Here is a 23084-nt window from a genome sequence, read left to right as displayed (position 1 = left end):
ACCATGGAATGAGTCCTTGTATGACTTCTATTATTTCATCTAAATTTTGGGCTTAGTGTTACTCCTTGGTGCTTGAGGGCGGGCCTTGGCGCAACAGTAAGGTTGCTCCATTGTGACCTAGAGTTCAAATCAAAAAACCACCTCTCTACATGTGGAGGTAAGGCTACGTACATCTAACCCTCCCCAAAACCAGCAATAACAGGAGCCTCATGCATGGGCCTAGCCCTTCTTTTTTTTTTTTAAACTCTTTGGTGCTTAGTTTTATAGAAAAATCAGTAGTTTCTCCACTTAGTTCTAGTGTCTTTACACATATCTTGCATAACTTTAATGAAATTAACAAAATTTATTTTGTTTGTAAGGTCCATATTTTGTCTCTGAATACCAATTATATGCCTTCTCTAATTCTGTGAAAATCATGCGTAAATCTTTCTTTTAGAATCCCCCATTATTTGGCTTACAGGGTAAATAGCATCCATAGTAGATCTTCCTCACAAACTCAAATCAGTAATCAGACAATTGATTATTTCCATAATCTTTAAGCTATCACCCTTTCCTATAAGTTCATAGTATGACTTATTAATTTGATTCCTTTAGAACTGCCATAATTTTGTATATCCCATTTGATAATTGGTAATATAGTGTTCTCCTTCCATTCATTTGGCTAGTTCCGTCTTTCAAAATTTTGTTGAATAGGTTTTGTGAGCTGTTCAGTTCACACTTCCCATAGTTGTCACTCCTATATTATATATTTGACTTATCATTACTCTCAATTTCCTCTCTAGAATATTCCTAATTTAACTATCCTTGAAAATAGTTTTCCGTGTACTTAAAATGTATTTGTCATTAACTAATACTGTCTGGTTTATGTCCCAAGTGCATCTAACAGGGAATAAAAAGGTGCAAATTCACAATTAATACCAGACTCGTAATATCATTCTTCATCTTTGACTGATGGCAGTGAGAAGTGGAAGAAAGAAATAACCCCATTCCAATATTTGAAAAAAGGTAAAGGTCCTTTCACCTTTGTGTATATAGTACTCCACAAGATCCTAAGATAGTTAAACAAAATGATATCAATGATTGCTGGTCTGGGAAGAGATCACCTCCGACGTATCAAGAATCTTTACAATTCCAGACAATATATTCAATGAAACAAAGAGTTTATAAGATTTTCCCCATCCTGGAAACTCCAAAATATCTAGAACACAGCTAAACACCTCTGAGACTAAAGTCCCAAAACTCCACAAGTTCGATAAAGTTTCAGCCGTTTCTATGCTCGGGGATTATGATCCAGGGTTTTGTACTACGGAACTCTAAATCTGTAACAATCATCCTTCTTAGGTTGCTCCACCCTACAGTGCTCCTGCTGCATAAAAGTATTTCAATGTACACTTGAAAAGAAAGAAGAAAAAGGAGAAAGAGAGATAGAGACATGCACACACACAAACATAGTGCTTCTTTCTCCATGAGACTATTCCATTAACTCTGATCATTATCTTTAAACATCAACCAAAACCGTAAAAAGGTTTCTAAAATGTGCTCAGCAACCTTACCTAAAGTTGGAGCTCTATTCTTCATAAAGAAACCAAGTACCAACACCTCCCATTATTTTTACGATGTTCATCTAGACACATTCTTCTTTTTCAGATATTATGGAATGTCAACAAGCCAAACCCTTACAGTGTGCAGTTCAAAACAGTGGACACTTAAGTAGCTTAAAAATATGGAAAAATAAAAAATAAATAAATAATTGAGAACATTAGATTCTAAGGCAACTTCAACAAGCTGAATTTTTTATCCATTTATTTCTCTTCAAAACAATGATTTACACTTATTCTATGAAAAAAAAAAATCCAACCAAATGATTACTGATAGATGAATTCTCATTAAATACTAACTTATTTAGAAGTCAATGAGAAAAGAAGTAATATTCACAAATGCTGATGACATGGTACCAAACTTACTTCTCTCTTAGTCGACATGTGCAAAGATAATCCCATAGAGTCAAGATTCTTTGCAGCTGAACCTCATCCAAAGACATGATCTAAATTGCAGCACAGCAGAAAATGGCCATGACACGTCAAATGTCAATCAACAAACTCAAAGAAATAGTATTTTATTGAAAATGACATAGCAACACTGAACCAACCAAGCCAGTTATCTCGCCGTTTATGGAATATTGTGGAGCATCGTTCTCAAGTTTTCCAGATCTGTTCACCTGTATAAAACAATTAAAAACAAAAATCAGCATAAACATCATGAAAATCAAACAATAATCCTACTTACATATTCTGTGTCCGTGTGTGTTGTTTGATCTATATACATATGCTCATTGTTCACCTATGTTTTACCATGAAAGCTTACAAACTAAAACATACAAATATATACTATACAAAGAGCGTGTTTTTAAGTATACAGTGAAGATGCTTTGTGTAAACTTGTGTGTGTGTGTGTATAATTCATATATACACAAACATGAATGGAAATGGACCATTATTGATACAGTATAACTTTATAAAACATTTTACAATTAATAGCAAAAGAGCATTCCAGTTTCAAAACTTCCACCTCAGAGCAGTACAAGCATTCTGTCATGAAAAAAATATTTGATATTTCTGAATAAATCAGTCACGGAAAATTGCTTTCCAAGACTCCAAAGGGACAACGAAATTCAACAAAAACAAATTTTAAAATCTATATCTATATTATAGATAAAAATAAATAAATAAATACAGCATAAACCAACATATGGTATATGCAAACAATTTAGATTGTAGAGATGCCATGGAGAGACAGAAAATAAAAAATAAAACATAAAGAAAGATGGATATTATGATGACTACGCTAAATTTGAAAAAAATCAAGATTGAGTTGATAACGTCAATTTTTTTTTATCTCATCCAAGTTATCAAACTCAAAACCCCATATATTCATTTTCCAAGAATCTCACAAAATCTAAAACACTACAATACGACAACTGCAATAGTCATCACCATCAATAACACGCTTTCACAAACCAATTCAACTTTATATGAATCCTAAGTTGTCTCGGATTCAAACTTTAAAGCCCTCTCACTTGACTGAGTGACTTGAAAAGTATAGGTAAAACATCTGGACATAAATTCTGACAAAACAATACTTAACCTTTGACGGCTATTCTGTGATAAAGATCAACAAATACAATAGCATGCCCTAACGTAAGCGGAAGCGATAAATTTATTCACAAGGAACGGTTTACTTTGAATCCACAAAGTATGATGTTTTGAATCCACAAAACGAAAGATGATTTCAAAGAAATCTGATATTTATATTGATAATTGAATGAATAAAAGTTAATTCTGCACTTGGCAGTACAAGCATTTATAATAAAAGAAAACCTAACACTAGAAGGAAACTAAAAACCTAATAGCATAAGGAAAATAACACTAAAAATAAGCCTAAAAATAAAGTTTCTCCAAAAATTCTGAAAAAATAGAATAAGAAACCTAATAAATAAAAAATACTAAATCTAAAATTTTATAGCAATCCAAGTTCGTTAAGGCCTTAAACAAAAATCCCGAAATAATTAACAGGCCTCGTATAAGACGATAAAACGTGATTTCGGAGCCCTAAACGAAGGTTTTCAGCCGAAAACCAGCATGGCCCACAAGCCAAAGCTAGTGGGTTTTTATCAATGCGTCGTTTCTACTCAAAAAACACTATTGGTTTGTCGAAAACGGACTTGTCGAACTGTTCAGAATTCTGTCCTACATCAGTCTCTTCTACTTCAAAAAACTCGTCCTCGAGTTTGGCTGCGCATAACATAAATTATTGTCTACCACTAAATCATATTGTTCACTGCCATGAGAATCTCCAAAGCACAACACCAAAGTATTTTCATTAGCACCTTTCCGAATAAAAATTTCTTCACTTGCAATCTGTTCAAATAATGATCCTTCGCCAATTTGAATCTCAAATTCATCAAAACCAACTTGGACATGCAATTTAAAATTTTCTTTGACCCCATCATCAATTGATTTAGATTTTTTGCTTTTAACGTCAAACTTCTTGTCACAATCTTCTTCTTTTGCCGCGTTAAATTCCTTAACGGCATCAACTTCAACAACAAGAGGTGAAACAACAAAATTCTTCTCATGATTAATCTCAGAGTAAGGTGGAAGAAACTTGGCTTGCAAAAGACGTTTCATCTTTAACCAAGATTGTACCGGTGCTTTTCTTTGTCGTCCACGAGAAACTCGCAACTGTTCCTATCAATTAAAAGTTATTCCTTCCAATTTGTATGCGACCAACGCCACCTTATTTTCCTCTTTAATTTGTATGTAATCAAAGAACCTCTCAAAATATTCTAAACAATCCATAAAATATTCAACATGAAAGAGATCATCAAAACTAGGAGTAAAATTCCTAGGATCATAAGTCCCATGATTAAAATATATTCCTGTGTCTTTATGACCCCCAAACACGTCTTCAGTGTAATCTTCATCATCATCACTGAATTCATCCTCGTTGGCTGGCTGCCTACGCGACGGGATGGGGTTGCGATTCCGGACAGGATGAACGCGATCTTCGTCAACGTTACGAAACATGTTGTTATCGCGGTTATGCTCCAACTCAAACCTAGCAAGCATTGCTTGAATATCTTGCAATGTTGGCCGGGTTTTATGTTGATAGCCTTGAAATTCGACTCTGAAAGGAGCCACTCTCTGTCGATCTTCGTCGCCAGTGAGGTTGCCATAAAAACGATCACCTACCATCAAACCAAGAAAAGACAAGGCTCTGATACCAACTGGCGTAAGCGGAAGCAATAAATTGGTTCACAAGGAATGGTTTACTTTAAATCTACAAAGTAGGGTGTTTTGAATCTAAAAAACAAAGGATAATTTTAGATAAATCTAATATTTGTATTGATAATTGAATGAATAAAAGTTAATTATGCACTTGGTAATACATGTATTTATAATAAAAGAAAACCTAACACTAGAAGGAAACTAAAAACATAAAGAAAACTAATAGTGTTGGTCCTAATGTTCACCAAGTGGTGTTTGCCTATTTAATGTCAAAAACCAGTGAATCAGAGCTTTCAAGGGCTTATACAATCAGCATTGTGGTGCACAGTGGCTTAAATCATCACACAGGGGTAGTATTGTCTTTTACCATCTTGTGACACAATTGCACCAGGGTCTGAGATAGTACATTGCAACCTTTATACCTACTCAGGCTATTTTGCTGTGTAAATTGAGGTTCAACACATGACAATTGGCTACAGGGATTTTCAGGGGCACTATGGTCTTTTCACTGTTGTATTATATGTTTATACATGTGTCTAGATAGCTAAATTGTATTGAACAGTTGTTGTTGAGCCTACATTGTGATTTATACAGTCTCAGGACTTGTATTATGCTGAGAGTGACAAGTGGTTGTTACAAGGGCATTTTGGTCTTTCTACATGAAGCTCGGGTGTGTGACACGTTGCTGTGGTCCTAGAGTGATATTGTATGCACTACAATTGCATTGCTTAAGGGCTAAGTTTGGATGAGAATGCTATTACAACCTCTTTTTTTTTTTTTTTTTTTTTTTTTTTTTTGATAAGTAAAGAATGCTATTACAACCTTGTCCCTATGAGGTGTAATTTCCGGTACACTAGAGGGCAAAATAGCTTAGGTGGCAAGGGTGTATTGGTCCATTCACATGAAAAATGTCAGAACATTCTCTGTGCAATGATTGGCTAAAGGTGACAGGTGTCTATCCTTATTGAAGAAGGACTAGTGTAGTGAGCTTCACTATATATATGTTGTGAGAGTGATTTTAGGGTTTAAGCCTTTTGTTGAAAACCGTAAAAGTGACCTGCATTTCTATATACTCGAGAGCTCCAAATGAGCAAAGATTTCTAAGGTTTTGATGATGATCTAAACCAGAAATATTCACTGAATTGATCTATATAGCTATACTTACCATGGAGGATGAGTTGCTGTCAAAGTTGCTGGTGCAAAGGCTGGTTTGAAGGTTGAGATTGAGCCTGAGGTTGTTGTGGTGCCAAGTGAAGGTTGAGACAGGTATATTTGAGCTATTTGCATTTGCTAAGCACTTGTTTTTGAACTACCCATTGCTGCAAATTAAATCTTACTCTCAAACCTATGATTAGGCTTGTTTTCTAGTTTAGCCTTGTGATTCATATAGAGATTGATTATATCTTGCTATACAATGTTTGATCTACCTACTAGCAAGTTTATATTGATGAATCAAGGTTGTTAAAGTTTATTTGGACAGAACTTTGGTTATCTCAAGTTCTTAAGTGAACAGTTGATGTCAAGCCTTATCTGTGATAATAGTGGTATATACATGTTGTACTCTTCATGTTTATCATCTGAGCATGTTTGTAGTGATGATATAAGGTTGTGGGATTGATTACATAATTTTTGGGACACGGATTTCCCATTTTACCCCTCAAACCCTAGTTTCTACAGAAAGGGCTTTAGAGGTTGTAAATTAGTGTTTTGAGCTGCACAACTATTCTTATATTTTGTGTATGCTTGAATATTATTGTTATAAATTCATTTTAATGTAGATCTATGAGAGCTTGCAGGGTCCAGGCAAGGGTGCTTAGGACAGGAGGAGTGCAGTGTGCACTATGTTGAGCTAGTGTGTGTGTAGAGGCGGTGAAATCTAGTGTTTCAAATTGTACAAGGGGGTGTGCAGAGTGTGAGACAGTTGAGTGTGTAACTACTTGCATACAGCTAGTGGAGTTTATTATTGGCTGAGGCCAAGAACCAAGGTTTTTCCCTATTGAGAGGGTTTCCTTGTACATCTTGTGTTCTATGCCTTGTGTGTATTTGTTGGGCCTGCAGTGAACTTGAAGAAGTTTATTTTGACCAATTCCCCCCACAACCCGCCTCCCCCCCCCCCCCCCCCCCCCCTCTTTCGGTCTAACAAATATAGCAAAAGGAAAATAACACTAAAAATAAGCCTAAAAATAAAGTTTTTCTAAAAAATCTGAAAAAATAGAATAAGAAACCTAATAAATGAAAAATATTAAATCTAAGATTTTAAAGCAATCCGAGTTCGTTAAGGCCTTCAACAAAAATCCCAAAATAATTAACAGGACTCATATAAGACAATAAAACGTGATTTCAGAGCCCTAAATGAAAGTTTTCAGCCAAAAACAAGCATGGCCCACAAGCTAAAGCTAGTGGATTTTTCTCAATGCGTCGTTTCCACTCAAAAAACACTATTGGTTTGTTGAAAACGGATTTGTCGAACTATTCAGAATTTTGTCCTGCATCATGCCCACACTTTAAACTTGACCCAAGCAAGCTCGGCATGCCAACACTTCAAGCTAAGGTTAAAAATTTGTTCATATGATCAATGGAATTGGAACTACTAACTATTTAAGAATTTATTTCCAAAAAAAATATTATTAAATACAACTTGCATCAAAATTGAGCAGATGAATGGGAAAAAAAAAAAAAAAATCTGATTTGTCAAATTAAAAATATATATATCCAAAAGATTTTATGGAAGCTCATTCATAAAACAATACCTTCAATGCTAAAAAACAATTTCACAACCTATAATGCAAATACTAATATGGATAGCAGTGCCTAAAATTGACATGATAACAAAAAGGAAATATTAAAATGAAAAGACCCATCAAACTTCCATACCAAAAGAGATGCAGATAAATCAAATGGGGCCAATATGTAGATATATTCATCCCCTTCAAATCTTGCATTGTCCCAAAACTTGGAGTCCCCAACAGTGTCATTACTGAAATCAAGATTTCCATGGAAGGTGCTGCAATAGATTTCCAAACCTTGAATCTCCACAAGTTTGTTAACTTGACTCCCTCTCACCTTTATACTAGAGAACCTGACAAAGTAGATAAAGATGAGGCAGAAACAATTTTATTTTCATTAAAATAAACAAATTTTGTTATGAGCACAATGAAAACCTAGTATATATCAGAGAAACTTAAAAGCAATTATTTTCAAGAACGATAAAATCATATTTTCTCACTCACCAAAACTCCCAAATGAACAAATAATTGAACGGAACGACAAAAAGAAACGAAAGAAGAAGAAGAAGATGACGATGACGATGATAATTATCTAGGTTCCATAAGTTGACTGCAGAGAATGCATGGGTATGAGTAATGATAACCCAACAAAGCAGAGAGTAGAATTGAGATAGTGGAGGTATACATATAACCCACAACATAATGATATATCCCTCTATCCTGACAAGCAAAGGGGGGTAACCAGAGAGAGTCACATTAATAAAAGTAAGAGCTGTCCAAAAGCATAGTTATTGGATCAAACATATAAAGCTGTAAGGAACACTCAATATGCTAGTGATAATTTCCAAGAGAAGATGGGATGATGAAAAAATACTCCGGTCAAGCAATAAACCAACATGGATAAAATTGGTGATTGAAAGATTTGAGATTTTGCAAACTGAAAAAAGATGCTTGTTTTATGCTTGAATATGATGATACGGTAGCAATTAGTGTTACAGCAAACCATCTTCCCTGCTGGTGCAAACTAGGCAACAACATAGTTTATACTTATGCAACATTATGTACAAAAACTTTCAGAATGTTGAAAACATTACCAAGTATGAATATGTTCAAAAACAACGAATATAAGGGAGGAAATATTAGAACTGAGTAATAGATAGATATTGTTGAACACATGAAATAGTAACACGATTGTGTTTTATAATCCATATCCATAATTTTTTTTGAAATCTTTCAAGGGAACCTGAGTGCAAACCAAGTTAATGATCATAACACGAGCATGAACATTTAAAACAAGTTTCAGCTGGAGGCAATTTAACATTTAAAACAATGCTGAAGTGTCAAAAACCATTGAGAATTCATAGACATAAATAACCAGACAACAAATGCATCACTAGTAAGAATTTCTTACGTGCATGAAAAAATACAAGCATGTAACATTTATTTTGTCAACAGTTAATACATTTGGAGTTAGAAATCCTTTCATGAGATTAAAACATTCAGAAACCACAACTACATAACAACAATTTTAAAGTTCATCTAAAAAAAAGGTACAATTGAAGCATAAGTAGAGTAATACCCAACGAGATTCTGCTTCATTATTGTCAGGCTGGAGAACTTTAAACCAAATACAGTATGTCCCTGAAAAATTCAAGAAAAATAATTATTACTTCTTTTTCTTTTTCTTTTTCTTTTTCATTTTTTTTTTTTTTTTGGCTGAGGGATTATTTCAATTTTTTCAGAAGAAGTCTAGAAAAATATTAAGTTATTAACTTACAATGTAATCAATAAAAATCAAAATAAACCTTAAGTAATGGAAAACAACCACTAAAAATCATGTTATATGCAAATGGTAAGCTAGCACTGAGTGTATTTTCTTTTTCCATGAAGTGATATTTTATCAAGGTTCTGCTTCAATTCAAAATATCCAATAAAAAAAATTTTTAAAAAAAAGGGGGCAGGAAATTTTTTTTGATAAGTAATAATTGAATAAAAAAAAGGCGTTCAAGAGGGGAACACATCCCTTATACAAAAGTGGAACCGGGGTTTAAGGCCCCAAAGAATCCCCAAAAAAAAATGATCAAATAATCTAAAGAGGAACAGGACTTCCTCTTCACATAACTGAAAAGAGAGCGAATGATGTGAAGTTTCAGAGTCACCGTAGATGACTCTTTCCCTTCAAACATTCTACTATTCCTCTCCTTCCAAATGCACCACCAAACACAATGTGGTACAATTCTCCAGTAATCGCGAACATCACTTCTCACGCAGCATCCTCTCCAAACATGAATCAGATCCTTAGGATAACGAGGCATAACCCAGCGCATACCAAACAGGCCAAAGATAATATTCCAACAGTCGCTCGCCAAAGGGCAATGCATGAGAATATGATCAACTGACTCACCATCTTGTTTGCATAGGCAACACCAGTTAACGAAACAGTTGCCTCTTTTCCTTAGATTATCAATCGTCAGGATCTTACCCCATACAGCGGTCCATACAAAGAATGCCACCCTAGTTGGAGCCATAGAACGCCAGATGGTCTTCCACGGAAGATCGACGATATCAAAATTAGAAAGACATAAGAAAAAGGTTCTTCCTCTGCCAACTGCCTCCTGTCGATACAGCAAATCCAGAAAAAACACAGACCTACTATCAAGCCGATAACAGTCAGCTACGTAGGCATGTCTATCAACTGCAATACTGTATAAAGTGGGAAATAAACTAGATAAAGACCGGTCTCCACACCAAAGATCCTCCCAAAAGCGAACACAACTGCCATCACGACCTTTGAATCTGATGTGAGAAGAAAAAGCATCCCATCCCTTCCGGATGGATTTCCACGCCCCTACTCCTCCCACGAGAGAAACCGGACGAGTAGACCAACCACCACTCTCTTCCCCATACCGACATGAGTAAAGCCTTCGCCAAGGGCGATGTCTTTCCTTCCCATACTTCCACAGCCATTTACCCAAAAGAGCTTGATTGAAGGGAACCAGTAAAAAGGGGCAGGAAATTGTAAAGCCATTTCTCCAAATATATATATATATATATATATATATATATATACATACATAATGATTTCAATCAGCCCATCTGCCACCTTCTAGGCTCCCAATCCTTTCTCATATCTTTCCACAACTAATTCCAAGACCAACAAACATTTATAAGGCACTTCCAAAGGAAGGGTAAGATGATATGCAAATACGACAGCTTAGAGTGATATTAGCCACCTCTTGCCACCCGAAGAACTGATTTCTCTAAGTTCACCTTAAGGCAAACTATTTATAAACATCTACGTATCTAACAGTTAAAATTATAACCCATATCAAAGCTAAAGGCACACTTCAAAGTCTTCATCTCAGATATGGCCTCAACAAGCATTAAAACAATCCAATACCAACTTCTTCCAATAAGTTGTCTCGGATTATGTATTGAACATTTCTATTTTCCTTTACAACAACAAAAGATCAAGCATGTGGCTAAAAATAAGTTAATTGTCCCAAAAAAAAGCTCCATTTGTTTCAGACTCTCTAGCTGTCTTAGCAACTCAACTGTGTTTGTCATGCAATAGTATCTCATCTTAGGGAAAGCAACTGTCATGTTAGACAATTGATTTGAGTTTTGCTATGATTAGGTCAAGATAGCATAGGGGTTCATGATGGAAATTGAACTCTTCGGAAAATGGGTCCCATTGGTCCATTAAATTGACAAAAATAGCTTTGAAGCAATACCAAGATGTTGTTATGGTACTAATGAATGTGATCTCTCGCGACGGCATCTTATTTGGTACTAAAATGAGCTTATTCGTCAAACCACTATTATCATCGAACAGTACCACTAACTTTGATCTCATAAAAAGCATAAAGGAAATCCCAATGTTCTTAACACCGCTCATGTATTTAACCATGTTTATTGTTGGAAGCAAACAAAACTAAGAAATATGGATTTTGGATCAGCCAGACTAGCAAAGTTCTGGCACACCACCTTCCATAGTAGCTTCCACAGACATAATTTGTATCATATCTAATTGAACATAGAAAAGTCAAGTAGTCACTAGCATCAACTATCATCATAGTCGTCTTTGTTAAATCATCTTCTTCTTCCTTGCCTTTATACCGTAGGAAGTCAACCAAGTCACTAGCATCAATGTCATAGACATACCACGTGATCTAAGAATGAACTGCAATGATTCTTCTCAAGTAGCAAGTTCCATAATATTGCAGCCAGAATTATCTGCAGCCTGGGTCCACTTCGTGTAAGCCTTCCAAAGCAAGGTAGTGAATCCACTCATATGTGGGTAAGACATGAACATGCCAGATAATTTTCAAATCAACACATCTTGGGTCAATCTCCAAATCAATCAGATTGACCAATGCAGTCAAATTGACCAAAATGTTAACGACGGTAGCTGTTAAGTCCAGTTTGACAATTATCAATGTGATATGGTTTCGACTCAGCTTGAAAAAGGTCAAAACCCTCAGATCTGGAAGCAAAGAACCTACCACCATCAATCTCAATAGAACTGTCATTGTCAGTGATAAATCCGATTTGATGTATTCCAATTTAGTCACCCGTGATCTGATCCACCTCTATTGTGGAAACCAAAAGTGAATCAGTAAATAAGCCCTTTGCCACTCTAGTCCATGTTCGCCGATAGCTTCAGTGGTTCGCTTCACAATTTCATATCAACTCTGTGATCGCAGACAACAATTTTGCTAGCGACTTAAGAAGAATCAAGGATTCCCAAGTAGTAATACTGAGGACCGCATCTGCTGGAAATTCCCTATTGATCGTCGAAGCACTGACGGTGTGTAGTGCAATGTTCACAACGGTGTATCGCCCTACTAAGTAGGACGTCACAAGAATTGTTTTGTGATGCTCCATTCACAATCAAGTCATGATCATACTACAATGCAAATCCAAATTATTTAAATGAGGGAGATCGTGTGGACTTCATCAGCATGGTCCTACCTAGGCGACAGCTATTCGATTAGCCAAAAAGGTCGGTAAGAGTTGCTAAAGCCATCTAACATCTTTTTCTAGAATAATGACATTTTTTTTTTAAAGTGTTTTTCTAGAATAATGACATACAACGTTCTCAAAACAACCACCACAAAAAATAAAAATCATCATGGTAGGGTATATTATCAGCATAGTGTCATGCCCCGCCTATGGAGGTTGTGCCACGCAGGCGCTGAGGAGGACGCTGCATGGCAACTACATGGCGAGTAGAGTTTCTAGAGTCTTCCGGAGTTGTCTAAAGTTGTGTGGAAGATTCTAGATATGTGTAGTATATTCTAGAGTTCTCCATAATTGTGTGTAGTAGTATGGAGAGTTCTAGAATATTGTAGATACTTGTAGATAAGTATGGAAGTGTGAAGAAGGTGGGAGAAGATTCTAGAGAATCGATCTCCACCATTGGTTAGAATGCATCCTAGCCATCCATTAGGGATGGGGATGCCTATAAATAGAGGTAGGACTTCATTTTGTAGGCAACAAGTTCTAGAGTGAGTCTTGAGAGCCTTGTAGAGAGCTTGAGTGCTAGCCCTGTACAAAGCATTCTTTGAAGTAATAGAAGTGTTCTTTCCTTGCCAACTTAAGTGCCTTAGTGTGTGTGAGTGTGCAAGCCAAGTGAGGAGAGGGCGAGGGCCACTACAACACTAGTAAGCGCACGAGGGGAGTGTGTTGGCTAAGGTGTGCACGGGAGTTAGGCTAACCAAGTACTTGCGAGAGTGGAAGCAACGTCTTGGTGCCGCACGGGAGCAACTAGAGTGGTGCTGAAACTCTAAACCCGTGACAATAGGCTGACATAACCCAGACTCCCAGTGCTTTTGTTTTATACCCGCATTAAAAAATATATTTCTCTTAGGTAAACTAGAAGAGGCCGTCTATTTTTACTTTCTAGCCCTAGTGTAGAGATGAATATGATTTAGACCTCCAATTGTAGTAGTTGTCAGCACTTCTCACCACCTCACATCTCCCCATCTCGAGATTCACAAATCATAAATCATGAGACAAAATCAATAATCCAGCCGTTATTCAAGTCCATCAAAACATGGTTTGAATATGTGATATTCCAGACAAAATGGCGAGGAGAAAATGTCATTGGAACAGTAACCTCCTGTGTGAAGCTGAAGCCACCATTAAATGTGGATAAAATTGCATGAATAGGAAATGCAGGTATTACATGCGATATAGTACAAGTCCTGCATGAAATATGGTAAGCTGAAGTCAAGGATAACTTGAGAGAGAGAGTCCCATAGACTCCACAACATCAGGGCCTTGCCTGACAGTAGTCTAAGTTTAGAGGTCTGAACTAGTGTGTTATATAAATACACTATATGGTATATAAATCGTGTAATGTCTAATGCTGTTGTTAGAGGATTTATATATTTAAGTTACACCTCTTCTAACCGCTTAAGCTTTTAGAGTAGTTGGGTTGTTAACATGGTATCAGAGCCAAAGGTTTCAAGTTCAAACCTCACCGTCACCCTAATTAAAAAAATTGAAAAACACGTGTTGGACCAAAAAGAAGGCCACGCGTGAAGGGGCGTGTTGAAGGATTTATACATTTAAGTTATCCCCTATCTAACAACTCAAGCTTTTAGAGTAGATGGGTTGTTAACAGTTGTCATTTAGAAATACTCGATTATGATTTTAATTAAATGGCATATAGCAAAAGACGGGGGAATTTCTATTTACTTGACAAATGGAAAATTCATCTCTACTACCAAATTTGAGTTTTTATTTCTTCTTCAATCATCACATGTGAACAACCAGAGTGCATGTGGGTTCTGTGTATCGAACAAATATTTCATACCCATACCCAACTCGTGTTGATACTTGGATTGATAGGAGATTCCAAGTAACATAACCTTTTTAATTGTCTTTTCAAGTATGCAATCAAAACATTTAACCTTTATTACTAACAAGCCTGTGTCCTAGCGGTACCAGGTCTCAACTTCCCAAAGGGAGGTCAGGGGTTCGAGCCTCAGTGGAGGCATGTGTGTGTGAGTACCAACTAAGAGAGAGAGAGAGAGAGAAAAAAAAAAAAAAACATTTAACCTCTATTTGGAGATCAAGCTCTCTCTCCCGGAATATACTAACACCTTCCATGAAAATCTAGCTACCACGCCAAGAAAAAGTTTGACTTCCATTCATTCTATATACAATCATGATATCAAAGATAGTCAGCCTAGCATCTTCCATATCTCCAAAATCATGTCTCTAAATGTGACATTTTATGTCCCATATGATCTTATCCTACATGATCAAAATAAGCCTTTTACGTATAAATCTCTACATGTATTTCTTTTATTTATTCGTCCGTCTTTCCAAAACTATGCCTTAGTGTGTTTGTTTACACTACTTGAGGTCCATAAATACTCCCAGTGAACATTACTTCATCAATGACAAAGGGGCTCTATCGGCGCAATGTTTTAAAATAAACTTTATTTTGTGTCTATTATACTTCATCATCCTTTTTCCTCAAACCACCAAAAATTGAAATTTCGAATTAAATAAAAAAAACACACACACACAAGCAAGAAAACAACTATATTATCTCAACATAATGAGAAATAAAACGAAAATACAAAAAATCATCAAAAATGAAGGGAAATGAGCAAAGAACATAAAAACATTAAAACAAGATGATAAAGTATACCGAGTGAGTCAGCATATCACGATATAGAGCATGGACATTTCTCATGGACACTTGGATGCCGTCAAGAATCTAAATGCCATGAAGGTAAAAATATCAGATGTGCTGTGACATTAGAAATTTATGAAACGGAAATTTCAAACGAGACTGATAAGAAATCTCCAACAGATGCAATCTAACAGGCCTGAACATGCCAAAGAATAAAAATACACAATTGAATTACTTAAATGTAATATTCAACATAACAATGTCAAATTGTACAGCTATACAAGACAATTTCACCTTCGCGGTAATGTATGAAATAAATGATTGTCCAGCCTGATTATCTGCAGAAAAGGAAACACGTTATAAGCACCAAATTTGCAATTTAAACAAAAAAAACACATATCATAGATATACATTAAATAGATGAAGAAAGGGACGAAGACTGACGAAGACAAATCATCCTTTCATTCAACAATAGAAAAATCTCAGTACCAAGGAACCTACTTTTAACATAAACACTTGTTTCGAATCAATAATGTAAAAAAATAAAAAATAAAAATAAAAAAATAAAAAAAAAAATAATAAAAAAAGAAATATTATAAGAAATTGTGTGTAAAATTACAATATAAACGTCAATGGTTGACTATGCTTTGTTAGGCACATGTTCAAACAAATGCGTCGAGCATGTATCTCATACGCTAGTGTGTCCATCACAGGTACTTCAAGCTCTTTTTAAGAGTCCATAAAGAAGGTGAATTAGTGCACTTAATAACTGGGGAACTCAAAAAATTTCAGCACATTCCAGGATTACAGGTTGGAAGAAGAAGAATTAATACTTGTTCATGTTTTCCCTGAAAAGAAATCCAAGCATTGGGAAAGGTAACAAACCTATGAGAGTATAAAATCACTACTAAAGAAAAATAAATTTTTGTTCCTAAACCATCCTCTTCAGTTCATGTCAAGGTCCCCTTCTGGTTTTCAATAGTGATCTGAATCCTTAATTTTTCTCCTTGCAACTTGTACGTCATGTTACCAATCCTTTGTGTTACTAGTCATTTATAGTATAATCCATGCACAGACAAGTAGTAAGTGTATTAATGTAAAAATAGAAACAACTATATATTAATAAAAAACAATTCCACTTGTGAGTTGTGACATTTAGAAGTAGAAAGTCAAATTGCTCACCACATACACGTCTTGATAATTTTGCCAGCTCTGCTGCAGCAAGTTTAGCTTTTTTTCCTGCAAATTCTCTCTTTTCAACTGCATCCGTAGACCACTAACAAGGAGAAGGAAAATGACTTGCAATCATAATTCTAATATACATATATATATTACATAAATACACACACATTCTCTTTAATAAGGTTTTCCATTTCGACTTTTGTTCACTTAACCATTTATGGGCATGCGCAATATTATACGCAAGAACCTGGGAACAAATAGATTGCATCCAACTCTGAAAGCGAGTCTTTTCAATATAGATATAATGGTATCAAAATTTACCTCCTGTTCATCCCGCTGGCAGGCACAGACAAATACATCCTCTAAAATAATTATGATGGGGTCCCAGCCAAGCTTTTTCCATGGAATTTTGATACTTAATCTCCCAACTCGACCTATTAAACCAATCACATTTCGATGTAGTTAATAAGAGTAATAAAAGAATTGCAACGAGCATGGTAACAATATCTTTGATGAGAGTATCAGGATTAAAACCAGTGCACATCATAACAAATCCTCTTATAGTATTGAACTTAAAACAATGGCATGTCAAAAACAAATCCTCTTTTTCTTTTATTGATAAGTAAATATAAAGGCATAGCATGACCATAAAACTATGGATAACCACATCTAATCTCAACAAGACATTAATACCTTAACCAATAAAACATCTTTGCTTCTACCATATCTTCTCATTTTCTGTACAGAAATGTCCTAAAAAGGTTTGGGAGGGGGGAAAGAGGTCCAGAATACAATAAGAGGTCTCCTGACTCTCCTCTAGAAGAGTAAAAGGGGGAATATAAACACCAAATAAATAAATAAATAGATAGAACTGCAAGAACATGTAAAAGCTCGTTACACAAACAAAGAAGCTAGGGGGATGGAAATGTCCCTTGCTGCTCAAAGGCTATGTGTACCGCCTCTATAAGAAAACACAACTAGGTAAAACACCCAAAAATACCCAACATTCATAGGACTGGTAGGTATCTATGAAGAGTATAAAACATTACATTAAAAAGAAGAAAGTGTACCCAGATTTGTCGCATACCCTTATTTATAGTTTCATATAATTTAAGCAAATCAGGAATCATTTATTAAAATCTCAATGGAATCCTTCCCATAATGGTTTGATTGAGTGTACAGAATAAATGACACATCTAAAGAAAACTATACAAAAATGCTAATAGCTTTAGACACTTTTGTTTCCTTCATGATAGAAATAAACCAAAGCCAAAATAAATAAATAAATAAAAAGGACAAAGAAGAAATATATCACTTATTCAGACCAAAATTTAAAACTGTAATATTATTATAGCAGCAGCAGTGAAATTAGTAGAGTTTGGGTTACGACACCTTGCTTCAGAGCAAATGGCAGCTGGAGATAATCAAAAGCGTCAAGAGTCAGATCTACATTCTCCAACAACACTTCTTCTGCATGAAACATGAAACCAACTTCCAAATTCAACCATCAAAGTCAGGAGTAAACATGTCAAGTAAACAAACAAATGATCATGCAACACTCCTACAGACAGCTAAATCAGAAACAATTAGTACTTTTTTTTCGACAGCTCTACCATGTATTTAGCAAACACAAAAAAATATTCCCGTGAAAATAAAAGCAAGAACTTAGCCCAGACCCTAATGTAGAAATGTTACAGGTTAATGATAAGAAGGATAAAAAATAAATAAACAAATAAATAAACTGGTCCATTAGTTTTATGCCACCAGATAAGGTGTGCAGCTCTAGCCAATTTCAGTTGTTGGATTCTATGGTTAGGATAAGGAACAAGTTGCTTTGCATGTACATACTTGCCCTGCAAAGGGTAGCAGTAAGGTAAAGGGGGAAGTTAAAGGATGCCAAAAGGTAATGACCCAAAATCACAGGTGGACCTGATAAGGTTGTGCAGTTGCAAGCATCCTTTGTCATCTTATCATTAAGTATGCTAGATAAATATTAGACAATTGAATGATCCTCTAAATCCAAAAATAAGCAAGAAAAAGAATAACAAAGACAGCATTGATTTTTTAGGAATTGTAAAGACCAAACTCCTCTGTCGCTCCATACACAGAACTCCCCTCGTGTGAGAGTAATGATTGTAAAGTGGCAAAAGCTTGTATCTGTGATACTGTGACTGGGTTACAATTCATAATGAGGGCATGGTAAAGCCAGCAGAATTTGTGTGTGATGGAAGTGTTTGGGTTGTGATGAAGTACATAGGAATAGGATTACACAGTATGAGAGAATGCTAAAACCAGCAAAGTTCCTATCAGGAGCTCTGCTAAAAAAGTCTGCCCAACAATTCTTTATGGCCAAATGAAAAAGAAAAAAGAAGGATGCTGCAGCTGCAATTAAGACTTGCCGGGCACGTAGCTGTTCAGATTTCCTGGGTTCTTGTTATGGAGTTTCATATGGTGAGGAACAGAAAATTTGGTTGGAAGGCGCTTTGGTGGAGGATGGTTTCATTGGGTCTTTTCCGGAGTTTATTGGCCTACGGAGGATTTGTCAAGGCAGTTGCTATGGGAGGAGCTGGGGGATAGTGGAAGGCGATGATTGCTGCCGTGGTTTATTGGAGGGGATTTCAATGTTGCTCGCTCTCCATTTGAGAGATCGACGGGGGGTAGGTGGACGTCTGACATGGAGTCCTTCTCGGCGTTTATTGATGAATCTAGGCTGGTCAATTTGCCTATGGAGGGAGGGCTTTTTACTTGGTCTAGTGGCCGTTCTCCTCCTACCCTCTCTCGACTTGATAGATTCCTTGTGTCTGGAGATTGGGAGGAGAAGTTCTCTGTTGTTGTTCAGGCTACCTTGGCTCGCCCTATCTCAAATCATGTTCTTTTGATGTTGGATTGTGGTGGGTTGCATAGAAGGCGATCTCCCTTCAGATTCGAGAATATGTGACTTCGTGCTTAGGGCTTTCTGGATAGGGTCCGATTATGGTGGGAAGGGTTTGGGGGTGGTTGGTACCCCAAGTCATATGCTCGCGGGTAACTTGCGCCTTCTTAAGGAGAATATCAAGATTTGGAACAAAGAAGTCTTCAGGAATCTTGTTTAGAGGAGGAATCGGCTTTTTTCTGAGATTACTAATATTGATCGAATGGAGGGTCAGGGGGTCCTGGCGGACTCCTTGAAGGTTAGGAGGGTGGAGTGTCAAGCGGAGTTTGCTGAGAATGCTATCATGGAGGAGATTTCATGGAGACAAAAGTCTCGAGCTTTGTGGCTTAAGAAGTGTGACAGGAACACGAAGTTTTTCCATAGATTGGCCAACGCCAATAGAAGTGGCAATCATATTGGGAGCATCCTGGTGGAAGGGGAGTTATTGTGCAAGGAGGATGAGGTTTGCAAGGGTATTGTTGAGTTCTACGCGAAGCCGTTCATAGAGTCTGTTGGGTGGAGACCATTGCTCGAGGGGCTTCAATTTGATTCTATCTCTAGTGAGGAGTGCTCTGGTCTGGAGGAGCCTTTTTCTGAAGAGGAAGTGTTGGTTGCTTTGAAGAGTTGTTATGGGGATAAAGCCCCAGGTCCTGATGGGTTTACTATGAGATTTCTTTTGGAGTGCTGGGAGGTGGTTAAAGGGGAAGTGATGGGCACTTTTCATGCTTTCCACGCTCAGGGCTCTTTTGAGAAAAGCTTGAATGCCACTTTCATTGCTCTCATTCCCAAAAAAAAGGGGGGCACTAGATGTTCGGGATTTTCGCCCTATTAGTTTGGTGGGGTGCATTTATAAGTTGATTGTCAAAGTTCTTGCTCATAGGTTGAGGAAAGCGTTGGATGGAGTCATTTCTGACTCTTAGGATGCCTTTGTGGGAGGCCGTCAAATTCTAAATTCAGTTCTTATTGCTAGTGAGTGTGTGAACTCCAGATTGTACAGTGGGGTTCCGGGCGTTCTGTGTAAGTTGGACATCGAGAAGGCGTACGACCATGTGAGTTGGAGCTTCCTTCTTTATCTGATGGAGAGGATGGGGTTTGGAGTGTGACGGAGGAAATGGATTCATTTTTGTATTTCCAGTGCTCGTTTCTCCGTTCTAGTGAATGGAGCTCCGTCAGGTTTTTTCACTAGCTCGAAGGGCTTGAGGCAGGGGGATCCGCTTTCCCCTTTCTTGTTCCTCTTTGTGATAAAGGCCCTCGGTAGGTTGATGAGGAGGGCTGTGGAGTTGGGTTTTCTGAGGGGTTTCCGGGTAGGCAGGGATGCCGCTAGTCAGTTGGAGATCTCACACTTGATGTTTGCAAATGATACTTTAGTACTTTGTGATACGGATGTGTCCCAGCTCAAATATCTGAGATGCGTTTTGATCTGGTTCCAAGTTGTTTCCAGCCTTAAGGTGAATGTTCGAAAGAGCGTTTTGGTTCCGGTTGAGGAGGTCCCTCAAGGTGATGTTTGCCAGCATTCTTGGTTACTGTACAGGTTCCCTTTCCCATTTCTTATTTAGGGTTGCCCCTGGGAGCTCCCTCAAGGTGTGTGGGGGTTTGGGATCCAATTGTGAATAGGTTAGAGAGGAGGCTGGCAGAGTGGAAGAAGCCGTACCTCTCCAAGGGGGGGCGGGTTACTCTAATTAAGAGTATCAATTCTTGCCTTCCTACTTATTTTATCTCTCTTTTCCAAATTCCCTCCTCTATGGGGGAAAGAATTGAGCGTTTGTAGCATAATTTTCTGGGGGGGGGGAGGTTAAGTTTCACCTTATTCGTTGGGAGCAAGTGTGCAGGCCAATTTGGAATGGAGGGTAGGGGCTTAGAAGATTGGTGCCTTTCAATACAGCTCTCCTTGGGAAATGGCTGTGGAGGTTTGGGGGTGGAGAGGCATTGGCTTTGGAGGAGGGTCGTTGTGAGCAGATATGGGGAGAGTAGAGGAAGGTGGAGTTCTCTTGAGGTGCGTGGTACTAAGGGTGTGGGGATTAGGAAGTTTATTCGGAAGGGCTGGGCTAATTTCTCCAATCATGTTCATTTTCGTCTCAAGGATGGCAGGAGGATTAGTTTTTGGGAGGATGTCTAGTGTGGGGACCTTCCTCTTGCTCTCGCTTTCCCACGACTGTTTAGGATTGCTATAAATAGACAGGTCATGATGGTCAACTGTTAATATTGTTGATTTTTTGGCCTCTTTGAAGGCTTAGAGGCTCTTTTTGCCTCTTGTTGTTCCTTTGGGATGCGCTCCCCTTTTTGAGCGCTTTTTATACATTTCTTTCTTATCAAAAAAAAAAAGTTTATTGAGTGCCTTTATGACATCCAATTAGGTGATCTGAAATTTAGATGTATCTTTGTGTTCACTACAAGAAGGGAGAATACTGATTATATCGAGAGTCAGCTGGATGGAATCATTGTAAATGAAAAATTACTCTTTACATTTCCTCCGACCCAAGCAATTGTGTTGGTCAAAGAGCATTCTAATGTTCCAAAAAAAAATGCTTGGAAATGTGACCATGGCCCACGAGTCAAATTGTACACCTCTCACATGTAATTTGAAGATGAATGTTATAATTCCCCATGTGATAATACCAGCAACGGTCAAGGAGATGGAAAGGTAGGTAGTGCCGTACTTTTGAAGTTCCATGCATCACATTCTAAGCAAACCTCGTGCCATTATGTTATCTTTATATATATTACCATTTGCTTCTTTATGGTTCAAACACTAAGCAGTATCCCCTCAAGACAGTATTAATGGAGAATATAATTAATTAGATAAAGGGATATTCATTTCCAAAGGACCAATTTTGGAAACACTTCAGTAAGATAATTGCATTGATTGTTTATGTTTCTTCCATCGAAGTATCCATGAACACTGATTTTAAGTCGTACTTGGAAAAGGCATCATGATGTCTCCGAATCTTGGTCCTATGGTTCAGAGATGTGGACAAGGTTATTGACGCAAACGCACACGCAAGGCCATATCGGGAGTAATGTAACAGAATTGGTTATCATTGAAAGTTCATATGACTAAACCCAAGGCTCTAATGAGATTAGCACAATGCCCACGATCTAGACCTAGAGGGGGGCAAATAGGTGTTGTTGGTTGAATCAATTAATTTTAACTATTTCTTGAATTTAAACGAACTTAACAGCAAATTTAAATTCAAATCATAATATAAAACTAAAATCCAATCAATCCATCATTCAAATCGTGCAATAAACAACGGACGCAGAGATTTTTACGTGAAAAACCCAACCTGGAAAAACCACCAGACGTTTACCTCAACATCAATTTGACAATTCTTAACAGTCCAAAAAGCAACACAATGCACAATTTTAAGATAACGATCACAACTAACAGAGAATAAATCTTTACTCGAAACAACCCAAACAAGATGAAAATATTACATTGTAGTTCTAATATATTATTTTTTACCACCACCAAAAAAAAAAAAAAAAAAAAAAAAACATTAATAATATAAATTTATAAATGAATAAGTTTGGTTTAGCTAACCATTCCATAAGGTAATCTTGAGCTGTTCTCTTTGAATGTCTTTAATATATCGGCCAAGATAACCCACAATAAGTTGGCGAACAAGTCCTTCAAACATCGCCCTATGAAACCAACTAACTTGGAAAGAAAAAGCAAATTTATTATTAAAAAAAAAAAAAAAAAAAAAAAACCAATACAAATAGGTTAGGGATTTCACGTTGAAATTATTCAGAACGAATTAAATTGAAAAATAGAATTTGATTGCAAGTTACTTTAGTTGTATGAAGCATACATTAACTAAAGA

At 36.8% G+C, this 23084-nt stretch overlaps 1 protein-coding gene across 1 annotated transcript in view; it reads right to left on the bottom strand.

The window, feature by feature from the left end:
• LOC132312914 (uncharacterized) overlaps positions 1–23084 on the bottom strand; it is a 65195-nt gene that overhangs the window by 41712 nt on the left and 399 nt on the right. The window contains exons 2-11 of the mRNA XM_059811476.1: positions 22802–22914; positions 17742–17819; positions 16671–16783; positions 16350–16443; positions 15462–15505; positions 15183–15251; positions 9093–9154; positions 7662–7866; positions 2150–2218; positions 1965–2044 (exon numbers count right to left, since the gene is read on the bottom strand). Coding sequence (XP_059667459.1) covers positions 1965–2044; positions 2150–2218; positions 7662–7866; positions 9093–9154; positions 15183–15251; positions 15462–15505; positions 16350–16443; positions 16671–16783; positions 17742–17819; positions 22802–22898 — 911 coding nt within the window. The 5' untranslated portion in view covers positions 22899–22914. The remainder of the gene's footprint in view (positions 1–1964; positions 2045–2149; positions 2219–7661; positions 7867–9092; positions 9155–15182; positions 15252–15461; positions 15506–16349; positions 16444–16670; positions 16784–17741; positions 17820–22801; positions 22915–23084) is intronic.

Source organism: Cornus florida, unplaced genomic scaffold (genome assembly GCF_030987335.1).
Source record: "Cornus florida cultivar Cherokee Brave unplaced genomic scaffold, ASM3098733v1 CherokeeBrave_3.0.0_Hap2_Chr06, whole genome shotgun sequence".
Lineage (NCBI taxonomy): Eukaryota > Viridiplantae > Streptophyta > Magnoliopsida > Cornales > Cornaceae > Cornus > Cornus florida.
The sequence above is the reverse complement of the archived record's forward strand: the minus strand, read 5'-3'. Positions and strand labels throughout refer to the sequence as shown.